The sequence below is a fragment of the Brienomyrus brachyistius genome, chromosome 4 (genome assembly GCF_023856365.1).
Source record: "Brienomyrus brachyistius isolate T26 chromosome 4, BBRACH_0.4, whole genome shotgun sequence".
Lineage (NCBI taxonomy): Eukaryota > Metazoa > Chordata > Actinopteri > Osteoglossiformes > Mormyridae > Brienomyrus > Brienomyrus brachyistius.
Genome location: NC_064536.1, coordinates 26,234,331 through 26,252,609, shown reverse-complemented (window position 1 = coordinate 26,252,609; position 18,279 = coordinate 26,234,331). Strand labels below are relative to the sequence as shown.

At 42.7% G+C, this 18,279-nt stretch overlaps 2 protein-coding genes across 5 annotated transcripts; one reads left to right on the top strand and one right to left on the bottom strand.

The window, feature by feature from the left end:
- Window positions 1–1,118: 1,118 nt before the first annotated feature.
- On the bottom strand, window positions 1,119–7,365 carry LOC125739708 (tripartite motif-containing protein 16-like protein). Of its 3 annotated transcripts, XM_049010110.1 has the most exons (5): window positions 7,225–7,365; window positions 6,448–6,505; window positions 4,487–4,547; window positions 4,341–4,376; window positions 1,119–1,981 (listed from the first exon to the last, which is right to left on the bottom strand). In XM_049010110.1, the coding sequence occupies exons 2-5, from the start codon at window positions 6,448–6,450 to the stop codon at window positions 1,467–1,469; spliced, it is 615 nt and encodes a 204-aa protein (XP_048866067.1). In that variant the 5' UTR covers window positions 6,451–6,505; window positions 7,225–7,365; the 3' UTR covers window positions 1,119–1,466. The 3 variants fall into 3 exon arrangements, with proteins under 3 accessions (XP_048866067.1, XP_048866069.1, XP_048866068.1); XM_049010112.1 differs by lacking the exon at window positions 6,448–6,505; XM_049010111.1 differs by lacking the exons at window positions 6,448–6,505; window positions 7,225–7,365 and adding an exon at window positions 5,903–6,393.
- An 80-nt stretch (window positions 7,366–7,445) lies between these two features.
- Window positions 7,446–14,511, top strand: LOC125739702 (tripartite motif-containing protein 16-like). 2 transcript variants are annotated; one of them, XM_049010101.1, is made up of 6 exons: window positions 7,447–8,084; window positions 8,546–8,641; window positions 8,792–9,025; window positions 9,604–9,778; window positions 9,888–9,917; window positions 13,915–14,510. In XM_049010101.1, exons 1-6 carry the CDS (start codon window positions 7,494–7,496, stop codon window positions 14,481–14,483), a joined length of 1,695 nt encoding a protein of 564 aa, XP_048866058.1. In that variant the 5' UTR covers window positions 7,447–7,493; the 3' UTR covers window positions 14,484–14,510. The 2 variants fall into 2 exon arrangements, with proteins under 2 accessions (XP_048866059.1, XP_048866058.1); XM_049010102.1 differs by lacking the exon at window positions 9,888–9,917 and having other exon boundaries at window positions 7,446–8,084; window positions 13,915–14,511.
- The last annotated feature ends 3,768 nt before the right edge of the window (window positions 14,512–18,279 follow it).

The following is an 18,279-nucleotide window of genomic DNA, read 5'->3' as shown; positions in this document are numbered from 1 at the left end:
GTGGTGAAATTCCTGTCCAGTACTCAGGATATACTGTAGTTTTACAGACATTTCTGCTTTAGGATTGACAGAAACGGGTCAATTGTACAGAGGATATACTGTGAATCTATGTAGTTCTCTATTTTGGAATGAAAGGAAATGTCTGCAAATATTACAGAGGATATACAGCGATTCTACAGCATTATCTGTTTTGGAATTAACAGATGTGCTCATGGGTACAGGGGATAGCCTGCAAATATACAGAATTTTCCATTTTTGGGTTAAAGGAAATGTCTGTACATTTTTTTTTTACAATTTTTTTTCTTACATTGTAGCCTTATGGAGAACATTAGGTGTTGTGAAGAGTCTTCATTCCAAACATACCTTCAAGTTGACAACAGATGCCAGTTAGATGCAGGCTTCCATGCACACAGACATTTGTGTTAGACCACAGGCATCTGGTCTGTCTAGGAGAGGTTAAACGTTTACTGACCTTCCTGAAACAGGGTCGAAGAGAATGTAAACTGTCCCAGAGACAAATTGGTGAAATCTCATACAAATTTCTCTTTTAATGGCATTACACCAGTACATTCAAACATTGTACCCTGAAGGTGGTGCAGTGCATCAGGAAAACAATGCACCAATACACACAGCAAGACTGGTGACTAAGTGGTTTGATGAACATGAAAGCGAAGCTGAACATCTCCCATGGCCTGCATGGTCATCACGTCTGAATATTGCTTTCTTACTCCCACCACGGACACATCTGACCAATAAGCAGAAGGAACGTTCTCACGTGGTTTGTAGTGGCGTGTTGTCACTTTGGTTTTACGTTTGGATTTTTCTCTGTGTGAAAGCAAACCGAACCGAGGGGGAAATGCTGCAAGTTCACAAACTGATCAACTGATTCGGACCAGAGAAGCCGAATTATAGGTGTAAAAAAGCCCTTAGTGGCTGCTTAGGTCCCAGCAGCCACCAGGTCCCCCCCCCCAACTTCTGATCAGCCAGTATGAAATAGAAGACGACAAATGACGACCATGTTAACGAGAAAGGTAACTCAGGTAACATTAGGTAGACGTGTCGCAAAAATGGACCGATCCCTCTGCCGCAGAAAAAAAAGACTGCAGCAGAAAGAAATCTCCAAGACAAAATGGGCGTAAGTTTTATTTTTACTTTGTCATTGATTTTATTTAGGCACCCAAAAAGGTTTGGGCCTGCCCTGAGAGAACCAAACAATGACTGACAGTTTCATTTGGCTAAATATAGTCCTTTTTTACACTTTAATTACACATTAATATGGATGTTCCATTGCAACCCACCCTTTACATACAAATACTGTTTCTACTCGAGTGTAGAGTTCTCCACAATAAACAAAACGGTCCTGTCTGCATCTCCTTGTCCCTTTCTCTTTGTCTTAATTGGCATGTACTTCTCTCATTTTGGCTTAAGGCACAGTTTGACTTCATATCATAACTTTGTATCGTGATTCATATTCTGATTAAGCCAGGTTTGGATAATTTGAATGCGGGATAGAGGGGCTCAGTGAAGATGGTCTGGACCCTGTACAGGAGGGTCATCTTGTCAGAGACATTGTAGAATGACAGAGTTCCTGCACCGTGATCCAGGTACACCCCTATTTTAAAAGTGATGGGTCCTGATATTGCAATGCTCTTCCAATCGTGCCAGAAATAGTACTTGGTAGGGGTGCACTGCAAACTCCAGGACTGGTCATTGAATCCAAGAGAGACTGGCTTGCTCTCTCCTTTCCTCCTCATCCCTTTATATGCAACTGCTACATTAACTCCTCTTCCATTCCACCCGACCTCCCAGTAGTGGCGTCCCGTCAAACCCTCTTTGCAAAGAACCTGGTGCCAGTAGTCAAATCTCTCTGGGCAATCCGGGTATGCCTGCAGGGTCCCGCCGGAGGTAGCCTGTCTGTGTCCCTCGTCGAAATGGAGTGCCCTGTGTGCAGTGTTGATGTCCATTTTAAGTTGACAGGAATCTTATGCAAGAGAGCAGGAAGAGAGAGGAATTCAGTAAAAATGTGTGTGCACGATGGTTTATTTTGACCTGTTTTGTAAAAATGTGTTTCACAGCGGTTTGTAGTCATGTTTCAAGCAAACTCAGTCAGGCAAGTGGTTTCTTATTCCGGAGCTGAGTTTCATTTCCGTCTGTTAAGATGCTCAGACTGCAATGCCTGACAACATACCTAGGTGGAGCCATTCCATAAACTGAAACCTGTTATTTGAGCTTTTGTGTGACATACATATGCTCACACAAGCCCACCCAAGTGATATGACTCCTCTGTATTTTTTATATATCTTGTAATGTCTCTGTCACTTTTCTTGCATCTTTGTGGTCTTGTCAGTTAATTTCATTGCCCAGGCAACTTAACAATGACAATAAAAGTCTTCAACTTGAACTACATTAGGGTCATAATCGTTAAGATCTAGATAAACACTATTGATCCCAAAGGGAAATTCTTTTGTATTCAGCAGCAGGTCCGCAGTGCACAGACGATCATACATATAGCACAAACAAGTATACCAACACAAACAAATGTGCTAGTACGCAGACAAAATAATGTTTTGAGGTGGTACATGAGCCCCCTCTAGTGGTATGCGGAGGTGTATCATGTTCAAACATCCGTCATGGTGGTAAGTGGACTGCTATTTCCTGATGCGATACTTCAGCTCCCTCTAGTGGTTTGCAAAGGTACTTCTGTGTTTAAATATCAGACATTACGGTGATTCCCCAGCAGGCTATTCTTTTGTGATGTGGTAGTGGGTTCCCTCCAGTGGTAAGCAGAGGTACCTCTGCGCTTTAACGTCAGTCATTATGGTGGTATGCAGGCAGCCCAATCTTTTCTGCGGTGGTATACGGTGTTCTCAGGTAGTTATGCCCACCATTCTGCCCAGTGAAGGTCTCCCAGGGTGCAGAAACATCATTAACAGTACAAGTTAACCCTACAAGTCCCATAAGATATTGTCTTCTAAGTTAGGAGCTTCCAACCTTTGATGTCCATAGACTGGTTCAAGTCATACATAAATGTCACAGATGAGTAAACTTATTGACTTGGGGGGGTGGGATGTGTTGGCAACTGGAAAGACTTAAAGAGTTTAACTGCCTTTTTTTACCTTTGTAGATGAGACTCAGAGGTTGTCAAAAAAAAAAAAAAAAAGGATTTGCTTTAAAATTACATTGCCCATTTTTGGAAATGGTCCAACCTCCATGACCCGCTGGAATACTGGGCGGAATACCTTATCTTCAGTCAATGGTCTGTGAGGCTCCCAAGTGAAATGCACCGTATATCCTGCTTGTTTAACATATGACTGCGATGTGATTATGTATTTGTTCATAGACGACCTTAAAAGAAAATACAATGGACCAAACTACTGCAATGGCTCCTGATCACCTACTATCACAGCGCTGTTGAGAACATCTTAAGCTACTGTGGAACAAAATGATATTCTCGCTGTACTGCTGCTAATCGGAGAAGCATGCAGTGGCTAGAACAGACGGCACAGTGCATCTTTGGTTCAAGAAATCAATGTTAGTTGCTGCCTTAGGTATTCCATAACAGAACTCTTACCTTCAGTCAATCCCTACATGTCCATCCATGCCTGCACAATAAGGCTGAACAGCAGCTTTCCCCTCCGTAGCTGTCGCTAGACTGCCCCCCCTACCATCCCCCCACCCCTTGTCTTTGAAATTGACACCCACCTCACCGCAACCTGCAATACGATCCATGGGTTCAGCTACAGTTCTCTCTGAAATTTGCAACCAGGGACGTCGGAGGGGCACGGATACCCTGGCAGATTCAGAAGGCCTGGAAGTTTACAGTTTATAGGGGCCTCAAATTTAACATAACCCCCCCCCCCCGGCAAATTCTACTGTGGGGGGGGTTAAGGAGACATTTTTTCAGAAGGGCTAGAATTTCCAGCTACTCCTGTTTCCAAATCTTTGTTTTGAACAAATACTGTAAATATATTTATGGTGTCATGCTTCTGTGTTCTGTGTATGTATATGCATGTATATTTTCTGTATTTATTGTAATTGTATATTCATGTTGTATATCCAGACGCTCCTCTACTTACATGTATGAACTTTCAACTTACGAACTGTCAGACAAACGAACGAAGAGGACTGCAAGTCCTAATTGTGTTCCTTGGGCTCCCGTTTCCTGTCCGCAACATCAATTAAACAGATGTTGAATAACGACTTACGAACATTTCAAGTTACTCCGGAACACAACTCATTCGTAAGTAGAGGAGCGTCAGTACTGCACTGCAAAAGTGCTTCCGTATGACAATCCACTACTGTGTAACAACAATGAGGATTTATATTCTTAGTATTCTTACACTGTAAGAACTGTTCCCTGGTCTGGGGCTCTTCACCTGGAAAAAGATGGAGAGATTAGGTTACCACATTCTTCCTCAGAACAGAATCAACCCAGTGCTGCTGTAACAATTCTGCATGCTCTGTGCTCCGGGATAGACACGCTCACCAGGGCCGGATCCCACTTTATTAGCAGCTTCACGTCTCTGCATCTCCTCCTGATTGTTGGGCTGATGGGACAAAAACCATTCAGGGCAGCTCAAAGTTAGGGTCACAGCTAGATGGATGTCTGAACGAGGACGAAATGTGTGTCAGGCGTGACACGGTTTTATTGTCATACCATCCATATAAGGCTATACAGTAGCATGAAATAATGCTCCCCAAGGACCACAGTATGGCACTGACACACCAAGTGACTAAGGTGAGGAATTTTACAGTACTTAAATGCAAAATGCAGGACAGTGGCATTCACATGGTCAGAGGCCCCTGGGCTATCTGATTTGTCAGAAGTTGTTGATTGTTTGGGGGGGGGGTTGGGGGTTAAAATTTTATCAGACAAGGTTACTTGGGCCCCCTTTTTTAGCGGAGGCTCAAGTGCATTAAATTCAACTTTTTTTTTTAAGCATCCCCATAGGGCTGATATATTTACCTGATCTCAACACCCCCTGTCCCCCCACCTCACCACCCCCCTGCTTCTGAATACCTCTATACTGAATACATACAACGTTATGAGTTATGTTTGCCCAAGTAGATTAGGTTTATTTGCCTCATTCAAAACATGAACGAGGTGTGGCTGAAATGAATTGTTGTTGTGGCTGGATGGAACACCACGCGGGTTATCACGTGGCTGAATGGTAAATATGGGGCACGAAATGTTTTCTCAGAAACGTGTGAGCTTAAGCGGAAGACCTCACTGCTGAGGGTGACTACATTGTCTTATATGTATTTACAGGAAGTAGCGATTTGAATCGAAGCCAACTTTGGCTGAGGGAAAGGCACATATACTTATTGCTAGACCTGAAAAGGCATTAAACTAACAATAAGAAAATGCGGGGCTGGTTCGCAATCGAAAATGCTGCACGCCGGAAGAGTGTCTTAGCCCTGGTTCCGGAGATATTTTCAACAAAATATTAATATCAGCAAATATTTAAAAAAAAAACTGTAGTTCAGAAGGATAAAAAGAAGCAAGGTTATGTTTTAATTTGGAGGCTCGAATATGAAGACATGTATTGAGTTTTCGGAATGGATCAGAGAAGGCGATGTTAAGCGGATGATCAGTCCCGCCATCGCGCACTATTATTGCCCCGAGCGGATACTGTCCAGCAGGGCTACTAAAACAAGATAAAATAAAATAAAAACACTGTATCTACACCAAATCAAAAACACCATATCCGAACGAATCCCCACTTTGAGACGATACCGATAACTCTGCTACAACCAAGACAAAAATGGTTTCATTTTGATGTCTAAGAAAACGAAACCAAACCGGTTAACACGCTAGTTAAAAATTTTCCGAAAGTATTTTAGCGTTTGGCAGACCGGCGATACAGTATGGTTGGAAAAAACATAGAAATTAGGGTTTTACCTGTGCTGGAATGGATGAATTTCGAGAAGAACGGATGGTTTTAGCGACGAAAATGCGGGAGAGATACAATACTTGTTTTTTCCTGGTGTGTTTTCATCGGTACCGTTTTTCTTCGATCACCAGCAAATACACTACTACAAGCAACCAAGGTGCACTAAATCTCCGTGAGACTTGACTTGAGTGATCCGGTTCGTAGTAATTTTATAAATCATCCTCTGGTGACTCCATAAATTTACGCAAAGCTATTTCTTTGGTGCAGCCCAAATATTCACGTATGACTAAATTCGAAAGTGAAGTGTAGCCTGCCCCCTAGTGGAAAGAACTGCACATATCTCCGAGGTGTAGGTCATTATTTATGAGATGATTTACTTCGTACTCAAGTATGTCCCATAAATGTGGCAGGAATGGAATTTAGAAGCTGTGATATAAATATCAGCAGACAGGACCTAATCCTAATCTAAGTGCACATTAACAGGCATCTTCGGAAAGAACTACTCAAAAGGCTGTAATATAGGGAACAAATAGCATATAAAAACCATACGTACCATGCAAATATGTGAGTGATGATCAGAAGTAGACTAATGTACTGTCGGTGGGGTATATCTGCATAAATGTCCATGGACAACAACATCAAATTAAATTATATTAAATGTCTCATTTCAGCAGAGTAAACTTCGTCACTTCACGCCCACACAAACTTTTTACAGCTCAGCATTTTCTTTGCAGGTGGGAACTAAAAACGTCTGATTTTCTCTTTCGGTTTCTGAACTACGCTTGAGGAAAAACTGTCATCAGCCCTACCTCTAGCAACTCAAGTCATGATCCACATAAAATACATGATTATTATTATTAATAATAATTTAATGTTATATTATGTTTAATAATATTAATTCATAATAATATTGGCCTATTAATAGACTTATTATACGTAGTAGGAGTAATATTATCGCAAAGTCAGATTTAGCCTTATGTTTATCGCATACTCACTTTCGAAGATTTTTAAAAACCTCAGTTTCTCTGCAGTTTTCGGAACAGCTTGACTTATTTGATGTTTTTCCCCCTTATCGCTCAACTGCAGGTTGCATATTTCTTAATTCTGTTTAACTACTGGCTCGCCCAAATATCTCCGTTGCAGAGTAACCCCTAAACTCAATTTCAAAGCAGATTTCTAAAGTTGTCTCTCTTTAAAAATAATCTTAATACCGCGTTATGTCCTGTGCGTCTCATATAAAGACACCAAAATGCCTGCATAAACAGCCCGGCAGTTTGCATCTAAGGCTTTTTTGCGGAGGTTTTGCGTCGGCTTGCGCCTAATTTCCTACCTTGGTTATCTTTCCTATTTCCCGATCACTGGCGTCGCGTCAGTTCTGCAGTCTCAGTTTTTATATATACCCAAACCTGGGTGTATGTCCGGACTGCGTTATTAACCCTGAGGTTCAATCGACAGAAGCAGGATCGCTTCGGTATAAGGTTTCACTTCAGTGCTTGCGTCACTCTTGCGTTTTATTCTGGGCATAACCCGGAAATCCGCGTTTAAGAAAAAACAACTCAGCGGTTGTTTCAGAGGCAGCGACGGCTGCGGGCAGTAAAAATGGCAGAAGCTGTAGACCTCCTGAATCAGGAGCAATTCAGCTGTCCGATCTGTCTGGATCTACTGAATGATCCAGTGGCTATTCCCTGTGGACACAGTTACTGTATGAGCTGCATTAACAGCTACTGGGATCAGGAGGATAATGCTGAAGTTTACAGCTGTCCCCAGTGCAGACAGACCTTTACGCCAAAGCCTCTTCTGAATATAAACATCATGCTGTCTGAAGTGGTTGAGAAACTAAAGAAGAAAACATTTCAAGACTTTTCTCCTGCTGACCATTATGCTGGACCTGGAGATGTGGAGTGTGATGTCTGTACTGGGAGAAAACACAAAGCTGTCAAGTCCTGCCTGGTGTGTCTGGCCTCTTACTGTGAATCTCACCTTCAGCCTCACTATGAATCTCCAGCTTTTAAGAAGCACAAGCTGACTGATGCTACTGGACGTCTGCAGGACAAAGTCTGTCCCCACCATGACAAACCCCTGGAGGTCTACTGCCGTACCGACCAGCAGTGTATCTGCTATCTCTGTACGATGGATAAGCACAGAGGCCATGACAATGTCTCAATCACCACAGCAAGAACTGAGAATGAGGTAAGGCTTGGAAATCCTAATTATTTTTTCAGATATTAAACTTTTAGTTATGAACAGATCATTGACTAAGTATTGGTTTTATTTTCTGGCCAATAAAGGTGAAATCAGAACAGTGAAATTCATTCGTTAGCTACCTGAATGTGCCTGTCAAAAATCTTTTTGCATAAATCAACAACTTTCCCCATAGTAACTGTGTGACAGAATGTTTTTCTACAAAAATAAAAAGTCAGTTTTCATCTCTCTAATAAATCCGTCACAGCTCCAGAAACAAACGTCTGTGCAGTATTATGCAAATATTTAAGAAATGTTGCCTTTAATAATTACCAATTGGCAGAGATAGCAAGGAAATGAAAAGCAAGTGATATGAAAAATTTTATTCTCTTGTGCAAAACCTAAAATAACTTTGAGATTAACTGAAATCTTTACATGTGTTATAAATGATGTGTGCAACCTCTCTAAAGAGGCAGCTCAGGACAACACAAAAGACAATTCAACAGAGGATCCAGCTGAGAGGCAAGGAGTTGCTTGAACTGAGAAAGGCTTTGGAGTCGCTCACAGTGAGTAGGAACCGACAGGGGACCCGGCCTGCAGTTGAGTTTGACGTTTCAGCTTTGTGAGCTGTTCAGTCAGCCCGGTGAGGAACACAGAGGCCTCGTGTAAAACCAGCCATGTAGCCTGATCGCGGAACCTACCTTCCCTTCTCGCAGTGCTCGGCACAGACAGCAGCGAAGGACAGCGAGAGGATGTTCAATGAGCTGATAGACTCTGTCAGGAGGAAATGCTTGGAGGTGAAAGAGCTGGTGGGAGACCAGGAGAAGACGGCAGTGATTCGGACCAAAGGGTTGGTGGAGAAACTGGAGCGGGATATTTTACAGCTGAAGAAGAGAGAGTCGGAGCTGGAGAAGCTCTCGCAAACAGAGGATGACATCCATTTCCTTCAGGTGATTCTACAGAATACACAATAAGTAACAAAATGATTCTTTATTTACCATTTATAGAGGTGCATTGGAATGTTACTTTTTCACACATCTTTCTCTCCTTTGAAACCTACACACAGGGGTGTGATAAAAATTCCGGAGCTCCTAGCAAAATGTCACTCCAAAATTATAAATATTCAAGGGCCCCTGACAGACGCTGCCCTCCCTTAATATGCCAGGGAATCGTGCCCTTACATATAAACACATACAGTATATACACTTTGGAGTGAAGCTTAGGGTTTGAGCACAGGGTGGGGCCATCTATCCGGCACCCTTCGAGCATTTTTTAGGAGGGGGGTTAAGGGACTGGCTCAAGGGCCCAGTGGAGCTATGCTAGTTTGCTGAGGACAGGATTCGAACGGGCACCTCTCACATGACAGGCACAGAGGCCATGCCCATTAAGCCGCACGTTCCCCCACACATTTCCCACACACCCCCTTTCATCTGGCCAAGACATTCCACTGAACGTATTCTGCTGTAACTTCCCACGAGTTGTTTGTCAGCCAGTCCCTGGAAGCTGATCTGCCCACGTCTCCCTGCAGCATCACCCGACTCTCTGCACCCTCCCTGGGACGGGGGTCTTACCCGCAACGCCGGTCAATCAGAAGCAGTGCTGCTTCAGGGCTGTGAGCGCCGCTGTGAATAAGCTGAAGGACAAACTGAGGGAGAAGCTGGAAGAGGAGGGCAAGGAGATTCTGGAAATGATTACGGAAGAAGGTCGGTATGAAAGCCGGAACTATTATGTCAAGTTAACTTATAATAATAATAATAATAAAATCCAGGAGAGGCCTCGCAGTAACAAATTGTTCCACTGTACTGTCTTCAGGACCCACAACCAGAGAGGAGTTTCTGAAATGTAAGTTAGAGAGAAGCTCAAAATGCTTAATAATCTAAAGGTCATAGGGGGCAGATGACGTCATGACTGATTTTTTTTTTGCATTTCTATTAGCTTTGTACTTTGAGAGGCAGAGACTGTGTGGGTGTGTGTGTGTGTGTGTGTCACAGACAGAGAGAAAGAAATGTGGTTTAGTAAAGAAACAGACAATGGCAGCACTCAGCCAGGCCCATGAATACATGCGGAATTTGTCTGACAGGAGTCGATGCGTCGCCGTGCGATCAGCCCGAAGTTGTTGACGATCATGTCGGTACAGTATAAAGATTGTCTGTCGGTGGTTGTTGACATGATCTGTGACAAAGAAAAATCTCTGACCGGAGAGTATGAAGCGGGGGGGGGGGGGCACCCAGCCAGCCTCGGTGTGGGTACCAGAGAGTGTCTTTCCGGCTGTCCCAAGCACGTCTGCACTTTGTGGCGTACCTGCAGCAGGGGGCCCCAGCGTGCCACATCAGCGGGGGGGGGGGGGGGGGGGGGTATGTGGGTGACGCCGCTGACCTCGGGGTTTCCTGACCGAGGGTGACCGTTCGCCGGGGTTCCTGCTGGTCCGGTACTGTTACAAGGTCAGCAAAGTGCTTGGGGGTCCAGAGCCACGAAACGTTGTAGATAAAGAATTCAATACTGCCTAGGGCTGGCTGAGGAGGGGGAGCTGGGGATTTTCAGGGGGGCGTTGGACTTTATCCCCATGTTGTATAGTTCTGAATGAGGCTGTCAGAAAATGAAGGACCTGGACCTGAGAATGATGATCGGTGGGGTGGGGGGTATGAATCACAGGGGGGGTGTCTTGGGGTTACTGTTGACTTTGATAATGCAGATTTAAAGAAACAGGTATGTTTTTATTTGAACGATTCTGATTATCAGTGTGTCTGCGTGTCTCTGATAATTTTTAACAGGTGTAGGGGGGGAGGGGGGCTGGTTGAGGCACAAACTGAAACAAATGGTAGCAGGTGGTGGTGATCAGAGGATCACAAAGGGCCTCTCACACAACCCCCCACCCACCTTAGGGTACCCGGACTTACTCAGAAGTTGCTGGTGGCCCAAAGTGTCGATTCATCGAATGTCAGGGGGCCCATCAAATTGCCGGTTGTTGACGTGTTATATCAGCAGTCAGACACTCCTACTACCAATGTTTTATGGATGTGAAGGAAGGTATTCCTCTTATCCCATTTTACTTCTTTTGTCTCTTTTTATCTTAATCTGATTAAATCAATTTTATTAAGAGGTTTGGGCTAAATATATGCATGAAAGGTGCTATACAAATAAAAATCATTGTAATAAATTTAAGCAGTTTAATTTGAATGTGTTATTTTAGGTAAATATAAGATGATAAAACCAATAAGTTATAAGAGGAAAACACTTAATCTCCTTTTGTCGTGTTTCTCTGGCAAATTACCACAATGGTTTAAAAGCCTTCCTCTACTGGATTAGTTGTTACTCTTTACCCTCATCGAACACACAGTTTGAAAATACCGAAAGTGTTTTAAACATAATCTGTTTTCTCCTTAAAACTTATTGGTTGAAACATTTTTTACTTATTTAAAATAACACATTTAAGTTTGACTGCTGATATAAAGCATATATAGCACACCTTAAGACATGAGATGACACACTAACCCGGAGTCTATGGGCCGAGGCAGGGAACACCCCAGGACGGGGGGCCAGCCTGTCTCAAGGGCAATTTTATGGGCCCACTTTGGGCCACCAGCAACTTCTGAGTAAGTCCGGGTACCCTAAGGTGGGTGGGGGGTTGTGTGAGAGGCCCTTTGTGATCCTCTGATCACCACCACCTGCTACAATTTGTTTCAGTTTGTGCCTCAACCAGCCCCCCTCCCCCCCTACACCTGTCAAAAAATATCAGAGACACACAGACACACTGATAATCGGAAAGGATCAAATAAAAAATATCACACATGCTGCTTTAAATCAGCGTCAACAGTAACCCCAAGACACCCCCCCTGTGATTCATACCCCCCACCCCACCGATCATCATTCTCAGGTCCAGGTCCTTCATTTTCTGACAGCCTCATTCAGAACTATACAACATGGGGATAAAGTCCAACGCCCCCCTGAAAATCCCCAGCTCCCCCTCCTCAGCCAGCCCTAGGCAGTATTGAATTCTTTATCTACAACGTTTCGTGGCTACGGACCCCCAAGCACTTTGCTGACCTTGTAACAGTACCGGACCAGCAGGAACCCCGGCGAACGGTCACCCTCGGTCAGGAAACCCCGAGGTCAGCGGCGTCACCCACATACCCCCCCCGCTGATGTGGCACGCTGGGGCCCCCTGCTGCAGGTACGCCACAAAGTGCAGACGTGCTCGGGACAGCTGGAAAGACACTCTCTGGTACCCACACCGAGGTTGGCTGGCTGGGTGCCCCCCCCCCCCCCCCCGCTTCATACTCTCCGGTCACAGATTTTTCTTTGTCACAGATCATGTCAACAACCACCGACAGACAATCTTTATACTGTACCGACATGATCGTCAACAACTTCGGGCTGATCGCACGGCGACGCATCGACTCCTGTCAGACAAATTCCGCATGTATTTATGGGCCTGGCTGAGTGCTGCCATTGTCTGTTTCTTTACAGTTTCTTTACTAAACCACATTTCTTTCACTCTCTCTCTCACTGTCACACACTCACACACACACACACTTTCTGCCTCACGAAGAGCAAACTCTCTCTCTCTCTCTCTCTCTCTCTCTCTCTATATATATATATATATATATATATATATATATATATATATATATATATATATATATATACACACACACACACACACATTGGATTTTCTTGCACCTGAAAAAGGTGATGTTACGTCACGAGTCGTGACGTCATCTGGCCCTGTGACCAAGTTAAGAATTATTTTGACATAAGCAGAATCCTTTTACTCTCCTCAGTTTCCTCATTCATCCCCAGACTCTCAGTGCATGGCTTATAGCTTATTGAAATGGATATTAAAATATGAATATGTTTGTGTGGGACCAGCAAACAGAAACATGGCTGCAGAGTTTCTTATGAATAGAACATTTACTCAAACATCAGAATCCAGAAGTATATCCAAGAAAGGAAAATCCTGGGCCTAGTAAAATCAGGTCAACAAAACAGAATGAAGCCAAAATGATGGCATAACATAACCAGACTTACACTGAACATAACCGACCTCCCAAATAATGCACTGGGGAAACATTTATTGGTCCAACAGCACACACCAGCGGGAAACAGCACAAACAATGTATACCTCCATGCAGAACAAAACCAATAAACCTAATAACATATCTGGGCCATCAAATATATGATTTTTATAAAGAAAAACTAAATTTAAAAAATAGTAAATAGAAGAAAATAAACAACCCTCCCCACTGCTGTGAGCCCCCATTGATACCGCCGATGGGAATATTAAAGGGAACTACTATGATCCAGACTGTTTTCCCGTCGGACTGGAAAGATGCACGCACCAACCCCCAAGCTGTTATACCCCTCCAGGTCACTGCAAATAAAGAGAATGCAAACCAGCACGATACCCACATATATTACTGCTGACATCCCCTCTGTTTTCTTCTGCTGCATTTCATTGGCTTGGTTTATAGCATCTCCACCTCACATTCATACTCAGTGCAGCTTTTAAGGATTCAGGGATTCTTATTTGTTACATGCAGTGCAATCGCCACTGCAGCTTGAGTAGAATGAAAGGCGGTCAATAGAAAATTCGTAACGACAATAAAAAAATAAAAGAACAAATATTTAATAAATAAGGAATAGAAGGTGAAACAGAAAATGAAAGAAGAAGTGAAAGCAGAGGGGAAAGAGCTGAGCGTTGTTTGCAACCTGCAGCCTTAAGTGGACAGATATGGTAGGGATCTGCTTAAGGCTGGGGCTTCCTGTACTGTCACTGCAATGTTTCACTGCATGGTGACGCCGGCCGCGGATAGTCCTGTAACTGTTAGTTCTTCTGCAGATGCTTGCCGGATCACACTGGACTCCAACACTGCAAATTCAGGCCTCGCCTTATCCTGCGGGAACCAGAGTGTCAGCACGGGGAACCAAAGGTCCTACCTCCGGCACCCGGAGAGATTCACCTCCTGCCCCCAAGTGCTATGCAGAGAGGCTCTGTCTGGCTTCTGCTACTGGGAGGTGGAGTGGGACGGCAAGGACGGGGTCGACATCGCGGTCGCGTACAAAAGCATCTCCAGGAGTGGAGTCGGTGAAAACTTCAGGCAGGGGACCAAGTCCTGGAGTTTACACTGCACCCAGTCCGGCTACCAGTTTTACCATAATAACGAAAATACTGCTATTTTGGGTCCATATGCTCCCAGGATAGGGGTGTATCTGAATTATAAGGCAGGAATTCTCTCCTTCTACAGCATCTCAAACACCATGACCCTCCTGCACAGGGTTCGAACAACGTTCACTGAGCCCCTCTATCCTGGGTTTTCGTTGCATACTAAATTATTTTTCAGCCAATTCGCTTCAGGAGAATTAAATAGTATTAGAAGAGCTACAGTTAAAATAGTAGATATTTGCTGATGCTATAGTCAGTTTTCATTAAATATTACATTGGAAATATAATAAATATATTATTATTATATAATTAATGAAATATACATTTAGGAATTGTCTTTAACAGCTAACAGAAATATATCAATTCCATAGGGGTCTCTTTCCTACGGAGCCCCTCAAAGTAAATAAGGTTAAATTTTGTTGTCTTGTACGCACGTGTTACTTGCAGGGACGGATTACGGGGGGGCCCTCGCGAACGTTTTGCCCAGGGGCCCACACAACCCATAATCCGTCCCTGGTTACTTGTCGTATTTGATTTTTTTTAAAATCACCCCATGGGACTTAATCGGCTCCGTAGTTTCCAGAATTATTAACTCGTGCCTGAGTCAGATCAGAAAAATGTAAAAATAAAATTAAAAACCCTTTTTCAGTCTTTTCAGTGGCTGAACAACTGCACACAAGGCCCCGGGGCAAAACACCAATCGGGCCCACCCTACCCTCCTTTTAGTTTTTGTGTGTTTAGTATATGGGAGGGTACTGATTTTTCTGGGGGGAGGGCCCTCTACGAACGAGGGCAGGGCCCGCGCCCAGGGGCGGTGGCCCTGCCCGCCTCGCCTTTAGCTACGCCCCTGTGTCTTTTCATTCCCCAGTTTCATTTTTCATTTCTTACTTCGCCTTTTCATTCAGAACATTGTTCTCCTTGCGCACGATCGCCGACGTCACCTGAACTAATGGCAAAGTCACACGCGGCTTAATTTATCTGCAACTTCCGATTTATTTAGTTTCTAATTCGTAGCGTTTTATTTCACGGCTTAAGTTATTCCCAGCCTCCTTAGAGGGGAACTGCACATGCTGCACGGTTTACAGTTAAGGCATTTTGGAAATACGAAATAAAATATGAATAGATTTTTTAAGCTGTAGCACACATGTTTATACAGGTGTGTCATCGTAATGAAACACTGGAATTAACCTGCCTCAGACTGCCATGTTTCCTGCGAAGTAGCCTATAACACCTATCTGGCCCAGCCTAATTTCAGTGTCATTAGAGTTGCACGCCTGCTGTGTGCTGTGCATTTCATATTTACCTTACCCAAGATGAGTAAAATCCCCGCATTCCATTCGGAAATATGGCTTCTTGTTAAAATCAACGTGTACAATTGCTCTAAGTAACACGCGCACTGTAAGCCTGGATAAGTTCAATTTACTTAAAAAAATGTAAGGAAACTGGTCACCTTAAAAAGTTCACTGTAAACCTCGATTAGTTTCAGTCATCTCAAAAGTTTTGAAGAAACCGATTGCCTCAAAACTTTCAAGTTAATCAACAAATAGTTTTAAATAACTACATAAAAAACATTTACGTAGGTTAATTTTTTTTCTTTAAAATATATATACAATAAACATTAAAAAATAATAATTTTGCAGTTTTATTTAATAATACTCAAAATTGTTATTTAAACTTTAAAAAAATCAAGTGCTATTCACTAATAATAAACATTAACTAAACTGTAATAATTGGTGAATTATTGATACCTGCGGGTGAATTGTCTTCTCTCTGTAGATAAGAGCAAGCTGGCTGTGAAGGGTCGTTACCAGCAACACGCAGCTTACAGGCATAGAGGCTCAGTCCACTGAGCCATAAACTGCCGATCAATTTCACTGAAACTCGTCGGGTTTACAGGAAACTTTTCTTAAGGCGACCGGTTTCCTTAATTTCTTTTAAATAAATGGAACTTATCTTGGTTTACATGCAGTGCGACCAGTTTACTGGTACGAAAGAAAAGTCACATTATTTCTGGGTAATTTCACCATTTTCATTACAGGGAGATTCGTGAAATTCTTATTAGACAGATATACGTGCTGGAGCTTAAACATTTTGTATTTACAAAATATCATGTAAAAACTAATTTCACTGTTGCCTTACAATGGCATTCCTGCGTAAACATATGTGCTGCGGCTTAAAAATTCGATTGATATTTTATTTCGGATTTTCAAAATGCCTTAACTATAAACCGCATGTTTTGAACTTGAGAATGAAAAGGCGAACTACGAGATGAAAAGTCAAACTGGGAAATGAAAAGACAAAAATGGTTTTTAGTTTTATTTTTACATTTTCCAGATCTGACTCATACATGAGTTGAAAATTAAAATGCAAATTGTGCTATTTCGTTTTAATTTTCATTATATCCTAGGCAGACGAAATCTAGGCGTTTAGATGCTGATCTCTATAGAATTTAATGCAGACCCGCTGAAATTAAAGTACGTAACACTTCAATGCAGGGTGCATAACTGGGGGGGGGGGGGGGGGGTATTTAGGTTTCATGAAATTCTGGTGTTGGGAAGCAGCAAAAGCCCTTTTTTTAAAATTAGTTAATGTCTATTTTTGACTTACCTACCATTTTCTTACCTTCTTTTGGTCAGTCGTTGAAACCATTAAGCACATTAGCCGATTAATTCTATATTGCTATGGAAACTAGGAGCGATTGGCTATTGAAGGCTTAGCCATGTCTTTTGTCCCTGCATTAATTCTTTCTTAATAAGTATAATCATATACATGAATAATACACCCTTGTAGGTCTGATTTACAACTGCACATTTTACGTCATGGGGCAGGTAAACAGAATTATTCCTTAACCAATTTTCCTGAATTGTTCCGTATCACTAGTTCCGTTCTCTAGTGAACGTTAACACGGCTACTATAGTGCTAATTCCGCAATGCTGTAATTGTAATTCTGCACAGGGGAGTACTGCACTATCTCTAATAACTACCTTATACAAGTTACTCTGAGAAATCATTGCAATTTACTACGAAACGTACATATTGGTCTCAAAGCAGCTCTTACTATGAAGGTTTAAATTGCATGCCTTATTGGATGTAATTCTCTAACCTGTGCTTGTAGTTAAGAGGAGATTAATTAAAATGCTTTGTTAGACTACATTTTTTTGCAGGGGTTTTCATGCATCCTAAACGTAAGCTCGGTGCTGTAGTGTTCCAGGGTTACGTTGTTAGTTTTAAGTCTAATTGAAGCAAACACCTGTAGCCTACGTGCTATGTCTTTTTCCAAGCGTGTAATCAGAACGAGCTATCAAGCATACAGCCTTGCCTATGTGGATTAGGTGTTTCCTCAACGATCTCATACCATCATGCCGTACGCTCTTCGAATAATACATGATTAAATAAAACATCTATATGAATGGACTGGGAACTCGACATTTCCGACGTAACTTGTGAGCAGAATCGAAATGACCGCCAAGGGAAAATGCTCCACGGCTTTAAATGCAGCTCTTCAGCGGCATCTGCTGGTCAAGATGCCGAAGCATCAGTCTTCTCTTTTCATCCCTCCTTCCTCATTTTCCAAACCTGTCTCCATTCCCGTCCCCAAATAAAGTTCACCTTCCATTCCCCATCGCATGCTTCCATTTACTGTCCAGAGCAAAACCTATGCACATTGTTTACATTACAAGCGATACACAACTTGGCCTACACTGCATTTGAAGTTTTCTAGAGAGTAATTTCAAATAAATGTAATGTAAGGATATAACACGCAATTGCTTTAATAAGACGTAATAATTTATAATGTGCATTCAGTGCCGCTTTATTCTGTAGAGCTGCAAAGAACAAGAGTGCAAACAGTCAGTTCCTACAAACAGAGAATTATGTTGCTGTAGCTGAAAGCTTAAAAGCAGACAGACGGCATCAGGAAGTTTATTTACTGTTTGGCTGACCATTAGAAAGGCCAAAAATTGTGATCTGTGTGATTTTAAATGCAGCATAATTGTTCCAGCATCTCAGAAACAGCAATATTCTTAGGATTTTTATATACTA